At 42.7% G+C, this 18,328-nt stretch overlaps 1 protein-coding gene across 2 annotated transcripts in view; it reads right to left on the bottom strand.

Annotated features, from left to right (window-relative positions):
• The window catches only part of LOC144120557 (uncharacterized), a 30,818-nt gene that overhangs the window by 491 nt on the left and 11,999 nt on the right, over positions 1-18,328 (bottom strand). For both annotated transcript variants that reach the window (XM_077653092.1, XM_077653091.1), the window contains exons 11-17: positions 16,631-16,718; positions 12,231-12,371; positions 11,801-11,940; positions 9,361-9,450; positions 8,705-8,827; positions 8,477-8,574; positions 5,242-5,366 (exon numbers count right to left, since the gene is read on the bottom strand). In XM_077653092.1, the coding sequence (XP_077509218.1) occupies positions 5,242-5,366; positions 8,477-8,574; positions 8,705-8,827; positions 9,361-9,450; positions 11,801-11,940; positions 12,231-12,371; positions 16,631-16,718 (805 nt within the window). The remainder of the gene's footprint in view (positions 1-5,241; positions 5,367-8,476; positions 8,575-8,704; positions 8,828-9,360; positions 9,451-11,800; positions 11,941-12,230; positions 12,372-16,630; positions 16,719-18,328) is intronic.

Below are 18,328 nucleotides of genomic sequence, written 5' to 3'. Positions count from 1 at the left end.
AACACATTACACAAACTCATGCAACGAAAAACAGCATCACATACCTCTCATCATAAGAAGGAACAAAGTTGTTTACACTGCACACCAGCATTGAAAATGCTCAAAAGAATGCTCAACAGAGCCTTGCACTATGAGCTTTTTGATGTTCTCTGCTTTGATGTTCTTGGTGTAGACCTCCGAGCAAAACTTGATGACCAACATCCAGTCTATGCTGCAGAAATTATAGTTTACAATACGAAATGTTTTCTAAACAACCTATTCAACTAAAAACCTTAATAGGCACATGAGGCGACATGCAGCACAAATAGGGAATGGGGGTAAATTTTGACTGGGGAAACAAAGATGGTACCTCCTGTCAAAATTCGTGTGAACTGGTCATCACAGTAGCTCACTCTGAATTTTAAGTAAAATAATCTTGTGCACACAATTTAACCTGCGAGTTCCCTGACAAAAAAAATGTCGTTGCTAGGATTACTGCAAGTAACAAAATTATTTCTGAAGCTTCAACACTCTCTGCTGCCTTGTCCAGCAGGCTAAAGCATAGGGAGGCAAAAAACTCAACATTCTACTTAACTTTGATGACTAAATGCAGTTATCTTTTTTTTTAATCGTGGCAGTGGAGTGACACACACATAGGGATGCCAACAGCAAGGGTGCCATTCAAAAGACACAGTTATAAAGAATGCCCAATAGCGTTATTCAGCTCAGTACTTAACGTGATTCAGTTTCAGCACTTAACACGATTCATACTGTGCATCTACAGAGGAAATCACTGAGCCCAACAATGGCGAATAAAGCTAACTTCTTTGCATGTAGGTTGTGTTGCTTGACATTCAACAGAGTGCTGTGCCATAATTACATGTAAAGAAATGTCTAAAGGAAGACAAGTCAATTGAAACTACGAGACTGAAATGAAACTACTGGTGTCCTTGACTGGTCACTTTGACCATCTGACCCAGAGCATGCAAATCAGGTGCCAAATATGAAACCTAGTCAGAGGCGGCACTGCCAAGCTGAATACATGAGGTTCCCAGGTGGCCATGTGACAAAAACAATCTGAAAGCCTTTTCGTTGACGCTGAATGGTAGGAGAATTCTGAATATTTTACTTATTTCACATCATTACTCTTTGCCAAGTGCTTGCATATTCCGTTCTCAGAGCACCCGCTGACACGCACTCTTTTTAATTCCATGTAACACGACTTTAGGACTTATACCCCTGTCACATGGACACTTTCAAAAGCTGCTGAGTCGAAAGCCTTCAAGATTCTCAATCTCTATCAAACTCAAAAAAGTTTGCACCGCTGCTACACAGCAAGCTCAACTGCTATTGACAGATCGCATCATCTCACACCAAGATGCTATGGCGCCACCGTCACTGCCAGTAATTTCGCAGGCATGACAGCAGTCAACCAACAAGTTTAACCTGAAACAAAATGTTTAATTGTTACAGTAATATTAATCCCTCGTGAAATGAATTTCATTGTCTTGGAGAAGCTGTATAGTAGCATTCATGCCCATTTTAGGAAGCTGGTGGTAGTCATGTTTTTGTATCGCTGGCAACATTGGTACTATGCATGCTGAAGTGTTCTGTCACCACGCTTGTCATTTTTTGTGCAAAATAAGTCGTATGTTTTGAACTTCCACATTTTTCAAGGATTATACTGCCCTTATTTCATTTCCCAAGTAGTTTCTGTGAGCGATCGGCGTCTGAGAGCGCACGCAGCCAACACTCGAAGGCCCTCGAAATCTTAAGGGCACAGGGTAAGGTAAAATTAGAAAAAAATCGTTTTTTTTTTTCTTTTGGAATTTTAGAAGTTCAATTCTTTCTACACATGTTCCATGATCGCACTTTCCTCAGAAAGCCATATTTACGGCTGAAAAACGCTTTTTCCGAAACCAAGTAGTGAGCGGCCACGCCCCCTTTCAGGATTAACGTCAATTTTTTCAACCAAAAAGTCCACCACCTGATTTCAAAACTTGTCTAAAATCAGCTACATATAAAAAATTGTCTGGCAACTATTGTACAGCTCCTCTTTTTTAGCCAAGACAATCCTGAGACGCTTTGCACGTTTTTTCCACGTTTCTGCAACCTTCATGCAGCTGCGTACGAGTGCTATCCCTTTCGATCAGTATTGTAAATTGTGCCGGTGTTGGTTGCTGCTGATAAGTTGAGATGCCCAGGGCAAAGAAGGCCTTCGTCAGGCGTGAATTTCACGGCAACCGCTACGCTCATCGTGAAAAAGCAAAAGGATGTCCACGACCGAATGAGATCCCGAACGCCGAACGCGCCAGCTCCTCGACATCGAAGCTTTCAAGATTTTCTCTGTGCTTCCAGGAAGAGGATGTGCTGCAGAGCAGCAGCCAATATGCCTTAATGGACATGGACGGCATTTGTGCCGCAATTACACAGATTTGTGTGTGCAGAGAGTGCGGTGGAAGTGTTGAGCTCATCGAAATTGTGACAAAACGGGTAGGTGTTGCAAGCGTTTACAGTTTGAACTGTAAAGTGTGTAGTGCCGCACAACGATTTGAGACGTCGAAGAAAACTACTTCTGGCCTCTATGAAGCCAACCTCAGGATAGTGTATGCCTTGAGGTCCATTGGTAAGGGAATGGCTGCAGGAAATATACTCTGTGCTATGCTAAACCTTCCTAAGCCGCCGACAAAGTTTGCGAAATACAATCAAGAGCTTCTAGGTCACATCGAAGCTGCTGCTCAGGAGTCGATGAAAAGGGCAGCTGACGAAGCTGTGCAGCTGAATGAGGGGGATAAAGACATCGCAGTTGCTCTTGATGGAAGCTGGCAGAAGCGAGGCCATACTTCCAATAACGGCATAGTCTCTGCGACCAGTGTAGACTCTGGGAAAGTGCTGGATGTGGAGGTTTTGTCTAAACGTTGTCCAAAGTGCAGCATCAAGGGTACAAACAGTGACCCCCTTCGTAGAGAGGTGTGCCAAAGCAACTACCAAGGCACCAGCGGTGGAATGGAAGTCGCAGGAGCACTGAAAATCTTCGGCAGGAGTGAGGAGCTTCACGGCGTTCGATACGTCAAATACCTTGGGGATGGTGACAGCAAGGCTTTTATGGCTGTGAAGGCACAAATGCCATATGGTGATTTCGTTGAAATATCCAAGGTTGAGTGCATAGGGCACGTGCAAAAAAGGATGGGCACAAGGTTATGAAGGCTAAAAAAAGGAAACAAAGGAGGAAAACTCTCTGATGGAAAGAGCCTCTCGGGCCGAGGCCGACTGACTGATGCAGTAATAGACAAGCTCCAGACGTACTATGCTTTGGCCATCAGAAGAAATGTAGGAAACCTGAATGAAATGCGAAAGGCCGTTTGGGCAACCTTCTTCCACTTATCGGCCACAGACGATGACCCATGCCATGGACTTTGCCCAAAGGAACCTGATACGTGGTGTGCCTTCAACAGAAGTCAGTCAGAGGGCAAGCCATTTTTCCACAAGGAGAGTTTGCCTGCATCTGTCTTGGAGGCTATCAAACCCATTTATAGGGAGCTATCGAAGGCTGAGCTCCTAGAGAAGTGCCTGCATGGGCGAACTCAAAATGCAAATGAGTCGTTCAACTATGTTGTTTGGGAACGCGCGCCAAAGAATGTGTTTGTTAGGCTTCGGACCCTACGGATGGCAACACTGGATGCTGTTCTTTCATTTAATGATGGTAGCATCGCACGGGCCAACGTTTTGAAGGCGTGTGGATTGAACCCAGGGAGCAACACCATCAAGTGGCTGAGGGAAGCTGACCATAAGCGCATGTACTTTGCGGACCGAGCAACACGACAGCTTACAAAAGAGGCCCGACAGTCAAAACGACAAGCCGAAAAGCGAAAAAATGACGGCGACAGTGACTACGAAGCAGGGGGCTATTAAACCAATTACTATGGAGGCGTTTCTGCGAATAAAAAATGGTTTTTCACATCTTTTTTCTCTTTACGCTCTATTATCTCAAAACAGTGTTTTTTCTTACAAAGGTACCATTATTTCCAATGCCTTTCAAGACAGACGGCTGATTTTTTTTTTCAATCATCTACATAAGTGTTGCCAACTACTGAACTAGAATTAAGCAATTTCACTGAGCAGTTATTCTGTTATGAATTTTGAAATGCGCAAAGAAAGGCCAGATTTGTGTACTACCGGAAAAAATTTTATTAAAAATCGAATTTTCAACACATTTCAAATATTCTAGTTCAGTAAAAAGAGCACAAAATTTGGCAAACAATGATATATGTATTATTAGGCTACTGTTATTAGTTAGTGAGAAACATGTACCTCAACATGGCCTAAAATGCATGGGAAGTATAGGGCTTACCCTGTGCCCTTAATAGAGTTCCACACTGCTCCGTTGGCTTGATAGACTAGTATTGACTCAATGGCCATCGGAGCTGCCTATTGGCCTTTGAGTCAATAGACTATCAGTTTGAGGGCCTTTGAAATGCCTGTGTGACAGTTGTATTAGTCAGCTTGGTCATCTGGTGATCAAGCTGACACCACAAAAACACTGCATTTTCACCATGCACACGTAGATTTTATGCACTATTAAGCACTTATGAACACCTGCACTTCGTTAACAGCGCTAAAATGGAGCCACAAAGATATATATATAAAAACTACGCAGGCACAAAGATATAGCTGATGCGCCTCATGCTAAACCTTTTCCATACTTGCAAACACCACTGGTACAGCCATCGAAGCTGGCATAACAGTGAAGAAGCATTCTGAGACTCTAGCACGTACTGATGAATTTCGTCAGCTTGAAACTTGTGCAGAATCCAAGTACAAGGACACCAAAAAGCTGTCACACAGCCACTTCATCGCTTCACCACGCACACCCAGACGAGCACGCCATCATGCATCATCAATGTGTCGGTGCTGCACTAGGACTGATGGGAAGTACCCACGCTGCCCAGAGCACCCGGTTGCTCCTAATTCTGTATCAGAGTGCATGAGAGCACTCCGCGCTGGGTGTCGATACTCCGAAAAAACCAGCCAAAGATAGAAAGAGCAACGATTATTGACCGGCAGAATGAAACGTTTCTTTTCAGGGCCCTCTAGCGCATTTGAATGTGACCAGTCGAAGAGACTACGTGAGAATGAGCAGTGCACAGAGAAACTGAGCCAGTGCAGCATCAAAACGTGCAAAAATGCGGCATTGTAAACTAAATCCGCAATGTGCCAACAGAAATGCTTTAAAAGATGCTGAAGCTCACAAGCACCACTTACGCGTCAGCGGTATGGTGTTGGAGAACTTCTTCAGCTTGGCGACAAAGAAGCCCTCCATGTTGTGAGTGTGTGGGTAGAAACGACGGGTCTTGTTCAATGATGGATGGAACCTGTGCTGCCGGTACCTAGTGGACACAAAGAGGTAATTTGTGGTACACTGCCTGGACACAGATATGCAAGGCCCCTGGCTGTGTGATTTTGTTATCCAACTTGGGAAAAGAGAAAGAAAAAATAGCCAGTCAATGTTATTACCAAAATGCTTGCAATGTTTGTTAGCACCACCCAGAGATATGAGTAGAAACTTAGCAAAGTTATACAATAGCTACATCTTATTCAGCAAGGCAGCAATGTGGGCTAGTTGGTTGTACATTTGGTGTGAATAACGTGCTACACACTAACAAAAACGACAACTGGAACGGGGGGGAATCTTATTCAGAATGCCCATGATGGCTGAAAAGTTCAACTTCTCCATGGCTTTTGAAAAGTTCAACTTGACGGAAGTCCACACTCTACTGCAGTGGAACCCCTCTCTATAGCAAAATGACTTGGAACAGCAAAAATTTTAACTATATCGAGTCTTAACTATATCAGTTCAAAGTGATGACATGGCTCTGAGGATTGTTTGGTAATTTGGCCGCTGTTGGTTTGGCCACTGAAGGCTCCTAGGGTCTTCGAACGTTGGCTTCTCAGACCTTACAGCTTCATGGTTAAGACATGCGAAAAAAAAAAAAAAGTGCCATTTTATCGTCTAAGTTGATATGCATTTGCCTACAGCTGTTGGTCTCGTAATTACGCCGCTAACCATCTGCGACTGAGATTTCCTACACTGCGACTGCGCGCGTGCCATGACGCAATCATTCCGCGAGAACTTCGTTGCCATGGATAGAATCTGTTTACTATAACTGTATAAGGGGTTCAAATGGCAAAAATTGCATAAAAACTTGAATTTTAAGAAACAGCTCATTCAGAATCTACAAGGCCTTCTCAATCAAAGCCGAAAAAATTTCATCATTCGTCATCATCATCACCGCTTATTTAAGTTATTTTACCCTTAAAGGCCTCTACTGAGGCATTACATAAGGGGGGGAGGGCAAAACAAATACAATTGAGAATAAAACGTTAATACAATAAAACATAATGCAGTACAATAAAATGAAAAACGATACATCACAATACGACGTTGGTCAATGCTGAATGGCGAAAGGCTGAATCAGGCAGTAACAACAACAACAACAACAACCTGAAAAAGAATAAGTGTAACTGGCTGAAGAAGTTTGAGACAAATGGGCAATATTGACGCCAGGTGTCCCCGGGCGGCGCCTTGAGGACAAAGAAGAAGTGAGTCGCGCGTGTTCTTTGCAGCGGAGACACTGCTCGATTCCTTGCGGCCTGTGCCTAGCCTTTTGATTCTGCAACCCATTTGTGACAATATCTTTTATTCAGTACAGTGACTAAGTAATGCCTGTTGAAATTTAGTAGGGTCGCGCTCGTTTACAATGTAGTCGGGTAGCAGGTTCCAGTTTTCTATAACAGTTGGCAGAAAAGATTTATTAAATGCTAATGTCAATCCATGTATAAGTTGAATGCTGAGGAGGTTAAACAGGCGGCGCAATGTTCTGATGAGAGCTAGTAATAATGTGTCATGAAGATCAGGAAAATTGTAATATAATTTATGAAAGAGGCAGAGTCGTGCGATTTTCAGTCGGTGCTCTAGTGGCTGAATGTTAAGTGTAGATTTAATCCTGATGATACTGTTGCGTCTGTTGTAATTTGAGGATATGAAATGGGCTGCTCGGTTTTGAATGGCCTCTAAAAGTGTTAATTAAGTATGCTTGATGAGGGTTCCATATAGCAGCTGTTTCCGCCGGAAACCACCCTGAAGTGACCCTAAAAAATGTTTTTATGACTGTGGGTAGCAAAAAAACTGGCTGAAATCTCCGTAAAAATGGCCGATTTCAGAAGGCGACACCTCCGCTTCGGCACTGCCGCTAGCGACAAGTCTGATATCACTGGAAAGCTTACTTCACCGCAGCTCCCCTCTCATTAGAACCACGTGTCTGCAATCGAAACTAAGTGCCAAAACGTTAAAAAATGTGGCAGCCTCTACAAAGGCGCTGCCATGAACTACTGATGCAACTTGAGTTCAAGTTATCTCAAAAGTGTTTTTTGACCTGACTAGTCTGCTTGCAGAAAACTTGGTTTGGTTTTATGGGGTTTACTGTCCTAAACCAACTAAGGTGATAAGAGACGCCGTAGTGGAGGGCTCAGGATATTTTCGACCACCTAGGGTTCTTTACAATGCACTGACATCATCACATAGTACACTAGCCTCTAGCATTTCACCTCCATCGAAATGTGACCACCGTGGCCAAGAACAAACCCGCGTCTTTTGGGTGAATATGAGCACAATTTACCACTGAGCCACTAAAGTGGCTCGCTTGTAGAAAGTGCAGCACGACAATGCTGTGATGGATTTTTACGAGGTATTTTGCATTGTATCTCTTGATAAACTCTTTATGCATTCACGCTCCTACACTTTAAAATTACACTTTATGTTTTTACTCTGCAACAACTGTGACCTGACGGTAATGAGTGCACTATGCAAGCATGGATATAATGTTCTGTGTAGAAAAAACCAGTTTGATAAAAATAATTGGAGAATGTCACTGCATGAACCATTCCTTTGGCTAAAATTTAAAAGCGACTCTAGGCTCATACCATGTTTTGTTGCAATGCCAAGCTTTGTGCAAATTTGGTACAGCAATAGACAAAAATTTATAATATCAAAACTACTGAAGGTATATCAGTGAAGATAAGAGCATCAAATTTCATGCCAAAAAGTAAGAAATTTGACCTCCAAAACCCGCATCCCCACGTACTAAAGATGGCTTTACTATCAACGAAAAAAAAAAGTATACAGTCGTCAATGGAAGGTGAAATGGGGCTGCAATTTCAGTTTACCATAACCGAGTTTACTACAGTGTGGTTCTACTGTACATGTATCATTTCAAAGTGAAACATTCCGTGCAAGTCACTATAGATATCAGACCAAAAGACAAGATTACCTTCAGGTGACCCATTCTTCAAACCCATGGGGCTTTGATGTTAAAATCTGCTGAAAACTTCGATTTTGTTCAATTTACTCCGCAAAACTGGCAAAATACTGACTCCCTGAATTCTAGCCCTCAACGATGTGTGCAATGTTTCCTCCACAATTTTTCAACGGCATGCCTACCTGGTCAGGCCTTCACGACCGAAGTCCAGTCCAGTTGGTACGAGCTTGACATTCCTCCTCTTAAGGGCATAATCAATGACCCACTCGTTCTCTTCAGGCTAAGATAAGAAAGAAAGGAAAGAAAGCAAGATGAAAATAGGTCTTCTCAAGAACAGCTTCCTCACTTAATCACTTCACACAACTATGTTCCTTCAGCACACCAGAAAGAGGTATATGGATACCACTGACCATGACTGAACATGTGCTGTACACTATGTAGCCCGGCTTGTTGTCACTGCAGTCAGCACAGTCAATGGCAGCCAGGATAAGTTGTTTCTGAAGTTGGGAGCACCGAAGAATATCTTTCTCTTCCTGAGAAAAAAAAAAAAGAAAAACAGAATAAGTGTACAAATAATATTTCTGGCATCGATTTTAACTCCTGCAGTTTTCATGCCATGTCGACTCAGGACAGAAATTCTGGCACTACTCCTGCCTCTGACGCATGTGGATCTGTAGTTTCTTCAGCGCATAGAGAGGTCAGCTTTTCTGCATAGCCCAACCATGGCAGGTGGACCCTCAGCAAGAAATTTTGGAACTTTGCACCAGTGTAAAGAATGCAGACATGAAAACGGAGCAGACAGGTCAAACGCTGCAAATCCAGAGGCTGTCCTGTCTGCTTTCTTTGATGCATCTAAAATCTGAATAACCAACTCGTCCAATTTCCTTTCAGACACAAAGAATGAAAGCAAACTATACTACTGCTCGTTTTTTTTCTGTGAACTTTTCACTACAGCTGCCAACGTAAAATGCTGCATGTAAATGCCATCAAATAAGGTAGAAGCTGCACAGCATGAAAACAAAAGCATTAACAGCCAAATACAAGGACATGAAGAACTATGCTTCACCTTGTTTGTTTTTACGGCGGGATCCTTGGACACTACGCCAGTACCACTGCATGGTGCATCCAACAGCACCCTGTCGAACCCCTTGGCAACCTACAAATGTGATGCATTTCGTAAAATCTTACAGTTACAAGCATCTGAACTCTATAAGTTGTACAGTATTTACACATAATATGATAGGGGAGCTCGAGAACGCATGGAAATTAATAATAATGAGGCTACAGTCTCTTCTACAAGGTGTTACAGGAGCATACATGAACATACACAAATTTGTAAAAAATACAATGCAAAACTTTTATTTAAACCAATAAAAGAGAGTAAGACAGAGGAGAAAAAAGTCAAAATTGTTTACATTCATGATATACAAAGTGGTGCAGTTCGCGAACCGTAGTGCGACCTAATTCAATTCCACATTTATTGTAAATAAATATTACAATTATATCCTGATCTCAGCCTGTTCCAGCCAACAACAACTGAGGGCTTGGAAAAAACGGAGGAGTTATGCAAAAATACTGAAGCAACGGACACACTGAAGCTATTTGAGAGCCAACACTCCAGAAATGCGTGCGCATCATTAACCCCAGCAAAGCCTCTGATGAGTCGTTGCATGCAGTCTCCCAAGCAGCAGTGGCCTCTGTCATCGCCAAGCCAACGATGCTTCGTATTTTACGCTCCCCATTCCTGTGCCCGTTCGCCCTTTCTTGCTTTTCCTACTCCACTCAACTTTTTCGATGCCTTCTCTTTTTCAACGGTACAAGGGTGCGAGCTGGCGCCGCTGGGTGTTTTTGCGTATTTTAGTTTGAGAAAGTGTATGTGTTTGCTGTCAGCATGTCTTGAAAGGATGAGTTTTAATTGGTTCCAAAAAGGCTCCCCAGAATGCTGTCAGAACTCCTCCGGTAATGGCACTTTTGACTGGTTGAAAGAAGGGTCTCCAAAATGCTGGTGAAGTGTATTCAAGAGCGGGCTTTTCAATGCCAAGGGGACTTGAGAGAGGAATGGCTGCCGTCTGGCTGCTGCTCGGGACCTCCGCTCCCCAGGCTATGACTGACTGTTTTGCTATGTGATCCCATATATTTTGTCTCAGTTATTAAGTGTAACCAATGATTCAGATCTATGCTGATCAATGCATCTAGTCGACTCCTACTGGTCCCCTTCTTCGATGCGGCAGAGCTCTCGTCCCGGTACGAAAGCACGCTTCGTTACAATATTTTATAATTATAGTGCTTTTAGATAACCGAACATCTTTAGACAACAATGATCCTCATTAACAATACAAATAGCATAGCTCCACAAGGCAGGTCTTTGGCTGCAGCTTCATTTCAATCAAAACCAAAAAATATTAAAGGAAACTATCTTCATGAAGCCTAAGAAATTACATAATTGGGCTTGTTATTTTCCCGTAAAATAGGAACTAATGGAGATATACTGAATCGGATTATATTTCTAAGAACAGGAGGAAGAAATACATATTCAAACCTAATTTCTCTACATCTCTAGTAAAAATTTTCATTTTAAAACCAGTGTCTTCCCTGAAGGGCTCTGAAAGGGGCTCTAATAAAGTTCGAGATATGCCTGTGATGTTAAAGGACGCTGCTTCATGAACATCCCCCAGCAAGAATCATTTTATGCGCTTTGTAGAAGCGAAACTGACTTATCGGTAGTCAAAATTTGAATTTTAGTGTCTTTATGCCTTTCCCTTTCCTCTCGTCACTTTTTGCACGCTGAAAGGTCGGTGCTTCTCCACTGGCCCCACCACTGGAGGCGGAGCTTCTTAACCCTCCAGAGCTATGTCACTTATTGGCTGCAGCCACGGTAGCTATGTGACGTCTGAAAGACTCTAACCAATAGCCGTCTTTGAACTAATATACGCAGGCACGTCACGACGAAGAAGGGTGCAAGCATGAAAAAGTTGCCGGAAAGGGCTTGCCAAGTTTTGCACATGACTGTGGGTTCTCTGCTGCGTGCAGAAGTGTATTATTTGGCTCATGTGTTCGTGACAACACAATACAGTGATTGAGTGAGTTGATGTGCCCTCATTGGAAGGTGTTTCAGAGCCCATTTAAAGGCCGTTGAAAAGCTGGCTTCTAGCAGTCTGCAAGGCTGATGGTGAAGCTTGCTATAGCTTCATGTGGAGCACTGAGAAAAAATAATTCACGTTATATTTGTAATTTCGTTCCGAATATAACGTGAGATGCATTCGGAAACAGATGAACTAAGAAAAATAACTCGCATTATATTCATGTAAATACAGTACTTTCTTGGAAAGTAGATTAAATAACAAGCAAGGAAACCTTTAGGCATTTTTTTTTTAAAGGACTTTCAACAATCTATGCTTTGACAACTTTAGATTGATGTAATGAAATCAGAGCCAATGTAGCAACACAACTGGCAGTCTACTTTGAGAACTCAGCCTTGACAAAAAAAGGCTGCGAAATTTTTGTACCTCTGGAAACTTGCGGCCATCATATGAGCAGACAACAGTGTTGTTCACACCGAGCCTATGCAAGTTGCCAACGATGGCTTTGCATCGCTCTTTGTGCAGTTCATTGGCAAAAAGGACACCTGTGTTCTTCATTATGGCAGCTGCAATAAATAAGGAGAGCTCAAGTTACTGCCTCAATATGAGTACACCATCTGAAATGTCATTAAAAGCATGCAGAGCATTTTACTGATGCACATATACTGATGTAAAAGAGAGCATTCACAGCAGTGTGCAGTTATTGTACAAGGAAGCAGAAGTCATTGTATCGGATGGAATGCACAAAAAAGTGCAGGCACTTCGTTTGCACTTATGTATAAATACAGTAAGCCTTTTGAGTGATTGTGGGACTTCCAATACGGGTGCACATGAGACGAAAAACCCGCTCGCTCACCAATGTGCGATGCCTTGCCCCCAGGGGCAGCACACATGTCCAGAATGCGCTCATTCTCTTGTGGGGCGAGCGCCATCACTGGCAGCATGGAGGCAGCCCCCTGGAGCACATAATGGCCCGCCAGGTACTCGGGCGTTGCGCCTGAGCAGAAAGTGCAGTGTGAATCCCACCACGCTCATGGCACAATGCACACCCTAAAAACAAAAGATCAGCACACAACACTGCCTCCAGGAAAGTTAATTACTGTTGAACAGAGGCCTTTCCCAAGTGAAAGGAACATGAACCCAAGAGAAACTGTTCGCCACTTCCAGGTAGCGCATGCATGCCCACTGGTCATCACTGCCTAGAACACAAAACTACACCATGGTAGGCATGGGAGAGGCCTGCATACAGACTGTCCCAACAAGAATACAGGAAGTTTAAAAAAGCAATGCAACAAATTGCATTGACAAAACCAGGTACAGTCTTTGCCAAAAATATACGGCCCAAGGGGTTTGTTTCCAAGCCGTGTAACAGGGCTCTTAAGCACACCTGGCAGTACTAAGCTCGGGAAGGTTGAGGACATAAGTCCCTCCCGCCTTCGTGAGATTGGGGTCCCTGAGTATGCAAGAGGAGCCGCGCTACAAGGCTCAAAAGCAGACCTCTTGGGCTGTGTACCTCTGACAAAGACTGTACATGCTGCAAAGTACAGAGTCGATAACACTTGTCTAGAATGCTCGAGAGGTGCCATCCGGAGGAAATAAAGCAGAATTCTAAAGCAAGTATTGACTTTCACTGTGAATGGTTGCGCTGGAGAGCAGCAGAATAGACACGTGAAACGCACAGGCACCAGCGCCTTACCGCTAGCAAAGCAGCTGCGAAAACATTTCACTTCATTTGCTCCGCAGCACACCGCCCGAGCGCTCTAGACAAGTATGATCGACTCTGTACTTCCCTGAGACAGGTGTACTATATGGGACTTTCCCCAGAGTGAACAGTACTGTTGTCACTGCAATACCATATAGTATACTCGTGTAAGGGCCACACTTAATGTTAAGAGACCAGAAGAGGGCACAGTGGATGAGGGAACAAACACGGGCTAATGACATCCTAGTCGAACTCAAGAGGAAGAAAGGGGCTTGGGCAGGGCATGCATGTAATGGGCATGCATGTAATGCGCATGCATGCATGTAATGCATGTAATGGGCAGGGCATGTAATGCGAAGGCAAGATAACTGCTGGTCCTTGAGGGTAACAGAGTGGATTCGAAGAGAAAGCAAGCGTAGCAGGGGGCAGAAGAAAGTTAGCTGGGCGGGTGAGATTAAGAAGTCTCTGGGGATATGGTGGCCACAGCTGGCAAAGAACAGGGTTAATTGGAAAGACATGGGTGAGGCCTTTGCCCTACAATGGGCACAGTAAGGAAGATGATGATGATGATGATGGGGTGTGGCCCTTACACAAGTATATATGTATATGTTACAGATGAAAAAAAGGAGCTCTCACGTTTATATGCAAGAAGTATGCTGCTTAGATTGAAAAAAAGAAAATAGAGTTAAAGACGACAACATGAACGGTTAAGAGCATCCTACCAACTGAGACTTTAATCCATTCCAGTGGAAAAAGGAAACAAGAGCACATGAAATAAGCTTGATAAAAATATAAAAGAGAAAGAGAAGACAACACGGAAGTGCACTGTGCTGATAGCAAAAATGACATAAAAAAATGAAAAGAAATGAAAAATGAAAAATTACCAAATCTGCCACAATCTGTCAGTTTTGCCAACAGCACAGTGCATTTCGGTGTTGTCTTCTTTCCCTTTCATATTTTTATCAAGCTTATGTCACATGCTCGTTTCTTTTTTTCCACTGGAAGGGAATAAAGTCTCAGTTCGTAGATTGCACATAAATCGTTTGTGTTGTCATCTTTAACACCGTCTTTGTCAATCTAAGCAGCGCATATCCTGCAAATGATTATGCTCCAACTAGCCCAATCTCAAGCACTGCTCTCAATTTTAACGGAGGGAGGGAGGAAGGAAGACAAGGAGACAACTATACTACTGTAATTTATTTTACCTCAAAGGCAGGTTAAAAGTCTGAAATCAACACACGCTAATGACTTCGGAGTATTGGTTTTTTTTTCAAAGATTCACCATTATTCACAAGCACCACAAGATAAACAAAGCAAAAGTGACCACCCTGGCGAGTTTCGCCTGTCATGTTTGTACCGTGCCCGCCTCTGTGACTGCTGCAACACTACTGACAGCTCTTGCTGTGAGGTATGATGCACATGCATGCAAATATGTGTGCACAGCATTAAAAATCATGAACATTAACAAACTTCCTTGGCAATGGTAGAACTATTAGCAGAGTACCATGCTATGCCTACACAGACCGCTCTGAATGAATGTTAAGCGTTACTTTCGGAAATGGTTACAGCTTTTTGCAATAGTAAAACATTTCAAGTGCAACGAAAGATACACGAGAAAATTATCCAAACAGAAAACCTAGCTATAAAAGTACCAGCTAAACACTATGCTTCCGCGCACCAATAAGACTCTTCTTATTCTTAATCTCCACCAGCCATTGACCTCTGCTGCTGTGTTGTTTCAACTGCTTGTGACCCCAATGACTGTATTTACACGATTGTAAGTCAACCTTTTATATATTTTTTAATTTCTAACTCCAAAGTGGGGAGGTCGAATTAAATCGAAATCAAAAGCATGACACCATAAACAAAAGCAAGACAAACAAGATGTCAGGGATGCTACATCGTGATTGCAATTTTATGTTTGCTCTATGGCTCTACTCAGTAGCATTCAGCAATTCTGCATGCTCGTTCGGAAGGATTTTTCATTTTTTACTTTTCACTGTGCACTGTCCCAATCGCGGCGGCCCCACTACTCGGTACGGCAGTGCTTCCGGGAAGTGTCAGTAGCTGATGGAAGAGCCAACATTGCTCACGCATAGTTTCGCTTTGGCTCTGTTTGACGAATTTCGCTCGGCTGCCGGCCACATTTCACCAGTTTTTAATATACTAGTGCTTCATCAATTGTCATTTGTGCTCCGAGACTGGCAAGCGGTCGGCGCTTGTTCTTGGCTACATTTAAGATGGCTGTCATTCCTTCCATCGAAGAAACAAACTGAGCGCCAGGCCGCAAGTTCGACATTTCAGAAAGTGTGATGCAGGTGTGGCGGCTGCAATGAGGCAAAATTGTCAGCTGTTCCACGCAATGTGGTGGTGTGGTTGTTTGCTAAGTGCAGGATTTCGTGGAAAGACAACTAGCTGTAGTTGTCTGTGAGGTGGGAGATTTCACTGGATGACGACGTTACAACCACATGCTATGGCACCGCAGCAGTGATGATGACGGCAGCACTAGTAAGGATGATGGCGCAAGTGTGGACGAGTAGTCTAGTGACTAATACATATTAGACTAATATATTTCCATCCTGGAATATACCCACGGGAATGACCTTTTTTTTTTCCTGAGATGCGATATATGGGGAGGGGGCATCGACTTATATTCGAGTCGAACTACAATCGTGTAAATATCGTACTTTACAATTGCCTAGACTGTAAGAAAAAATTTAGGAGCTTGTGCTACATTACTGTGTCACACATCACCTAATTGTGCCAGTCTTGTTCTGCACCTTCCTGTGCACTCTTGTATCATGGCAGGCAAGGTGCCTGACACAGTCAGGCCAAGCTAGTATAGTGAACCAATATGAGGCAGTAATACACACACCAAGGCAAATAAAACAACAATTGAAAAACGACACAAACTAATCCTCTTGCATGTATTAAAGCAGTTGTTATGAAGAACGAAAATTCAGCATCACTTTTACAACCTTGTGACAAATTTACTTGTTACATATAACACAGAATGATAAACATGTGTTCAAATGGTGAAAATTTTTAAAATTTTTTTCTCTGCCACTTGTTCAGCAATAAGCCACAAGCAACTGAGCAACAAGCCAAAACAGCCTGACATAATTATACCAGCTCCACAAGCTAAAGCAAAAATAGCATGAAGATACCTGTCTGCATACACACCTTTAAAATGCCTAGTTATGTAACATAGATAAAATAGGAATTGTAGACATCTGGGTATGCACAAGAATTCAGGCCAGTCCACCTTTTAATTCATGCAGCTAGCAAACATGATCGACTATACTGCGTGCCCAAAGTAAGAGATACCTCATAACAAGCATGTCATGGGATACTTGTCATGTGTTTAACCACAGTAACTGATAAAATTTCTGCTATACTTTCTTCAGCATGACAAATGAAGCTGTTCACAACACCCTTCCACATGTCCAGTTTGCAACGAAAAGGAACAAAAGCAAAGGTACTCTTAATATCTTTTTGCACACATTTAAAAGCTATGTGCAAGGTTTGCAAAGAAAGGAAAATGTGTGCCGTACCCACTGGCACCTGGGAGTTGTACACAATGAGGCCGACCTTGGACCACTTTCCAATAGGGTCCAAGTTGACACCTCTGTTGATAAGAGCCTGCAGAGAGAAAGATAGCAACATCTTAGGGCTTCACCACACACAAAAAAACTGTAAAATGCAAATATGTAAGGAAAAATGTAAATATAAAATGCAATGTAATTTTCCATAAAACCAATCAACAATGTCCTGGAAGTGCTTTAGTATTTTAGATGTCTCCATCAAGCAGCAAAATCAGGCCTTCTTCAGAGAGCACCTTTTTTTTGTTAGCTAGAACTATCCGAATCCAAATCCAAATCCACTTTATTTCCAACCTACAACCAAGAGCTCCTTGAAAGGAAGCAAGGATGTCTGTTCAAGCAGGGCAAAGAGTGTTTTTTCATATGCTAAATATGCAACCTGGCTCAAGTAAAAAGGCTTAGACAACTGCTGCTGCAAACATTGTCCATTCACTCCACAACACGAATCATCTATGAAGATATAATGAAAACAGAGCAATGAACGAGGACAAAAGTAGAAAACAAACGACAGGACGAGTGTTCTACATTTGGCCTCGTTTTCATTACATCTTAAAGCATGAACGAACTAGGCCAAGGAAGAGTTTTACTTGAGCACGAATCATCTAAGCGCCCAGCTAAAGTGTAAACTAAATACCTCTCAATGCACCACACTGAGTCACAAGTACAGTGAGCACTCTTAATGGTGAAATCAGTTAAAAGCTGATTTGCCCAGAAATCTGAACGATTTGAGAACAGTTGACAAGTAATCTCCCCACAGAAACAATGCAAAGAAAGTCAGGTTAATATACACCACTAGACTAGAGCACATTAGATAGCATAAGCTATTGCACTGCTACAAGAGAATAATTAAATATAAATTTTAGAGCCACATGTCATGAAGGCCTGGCGAGAGCAATGCAGAACTGTAAGAGGCTCTGCATGCGGCATGCAATGTGGCACATGACAGCAGCGTGTGGTCTTTAGAAAACATTAAGATGTCATTCCTTGTGACCGAAAAGCAGCTGATGCAGAAAGACTCAAGCCTAATGTAAAGTGGAATTCCTGAAATTGTTCTTCTTGCAGAGTGCTCAATTAACATTCTTTTGTGAACTCCATATCCATCGTCCTCTATCACCAGTTTCACAGTTCAGCCCGTGGGCTCCAACACAACTCGATTTACAACAGATTAACACAGTACAACCACGTTCATCTCAAAAAAGGAGGCCCTGCGAATGAAAATGCTGCCTCAACCGCTATGCCAAAAAGGCTAAAAAGACTAAGACTAACATTTCCGACAGCATTGCCATGAACACAAACTCACAACAGCTTGAGTACCACCAACTATTTAAAAACATACAACATCCCTAATGTTTTTGATAAATGTCATGATGAAGATGTCACGTTATGGCAGCGGCATCACTGAAGGCACTTCCAGGACCTCTGCAGAGCTCTACTAGTATTTACCCCACCACTTCTATCCCACCATACATCTACATGAACTGTAGTTTATTCTGAGCAAGGACCGTAAAAAAGAAGTTGAACGAGCTTGACACTCTATACACTATCTCAAAGTAGTTTGCATCGCTGTGAAGGTCACAATTATCTGAGATAATTAGAACGGCGTGCAGTGCATAAATGCATTCCTCCATTCCCCTCATCAGTGAATGGTGG

The sequence above is a fragment of the Amblyomma americanum genome, chromosome 2 (genome assembly GCF_052857255.1).
Source record: "Amblyomma americanum isolate KBUSLIRL-KWMA chromosome 2, ASM5285725v1, whole genome shotgun sequence".
NCBI lineage: Eukaryota > Metazoa > Arthropoda > Arachnida > Ixodida > Ixodidae > Amblyomma > Amblyomma americanum.
Note: the sequence above shows the minus strand (reverse complement) of the source record. Positions and strands in the feature narration are given on the sequence as shown.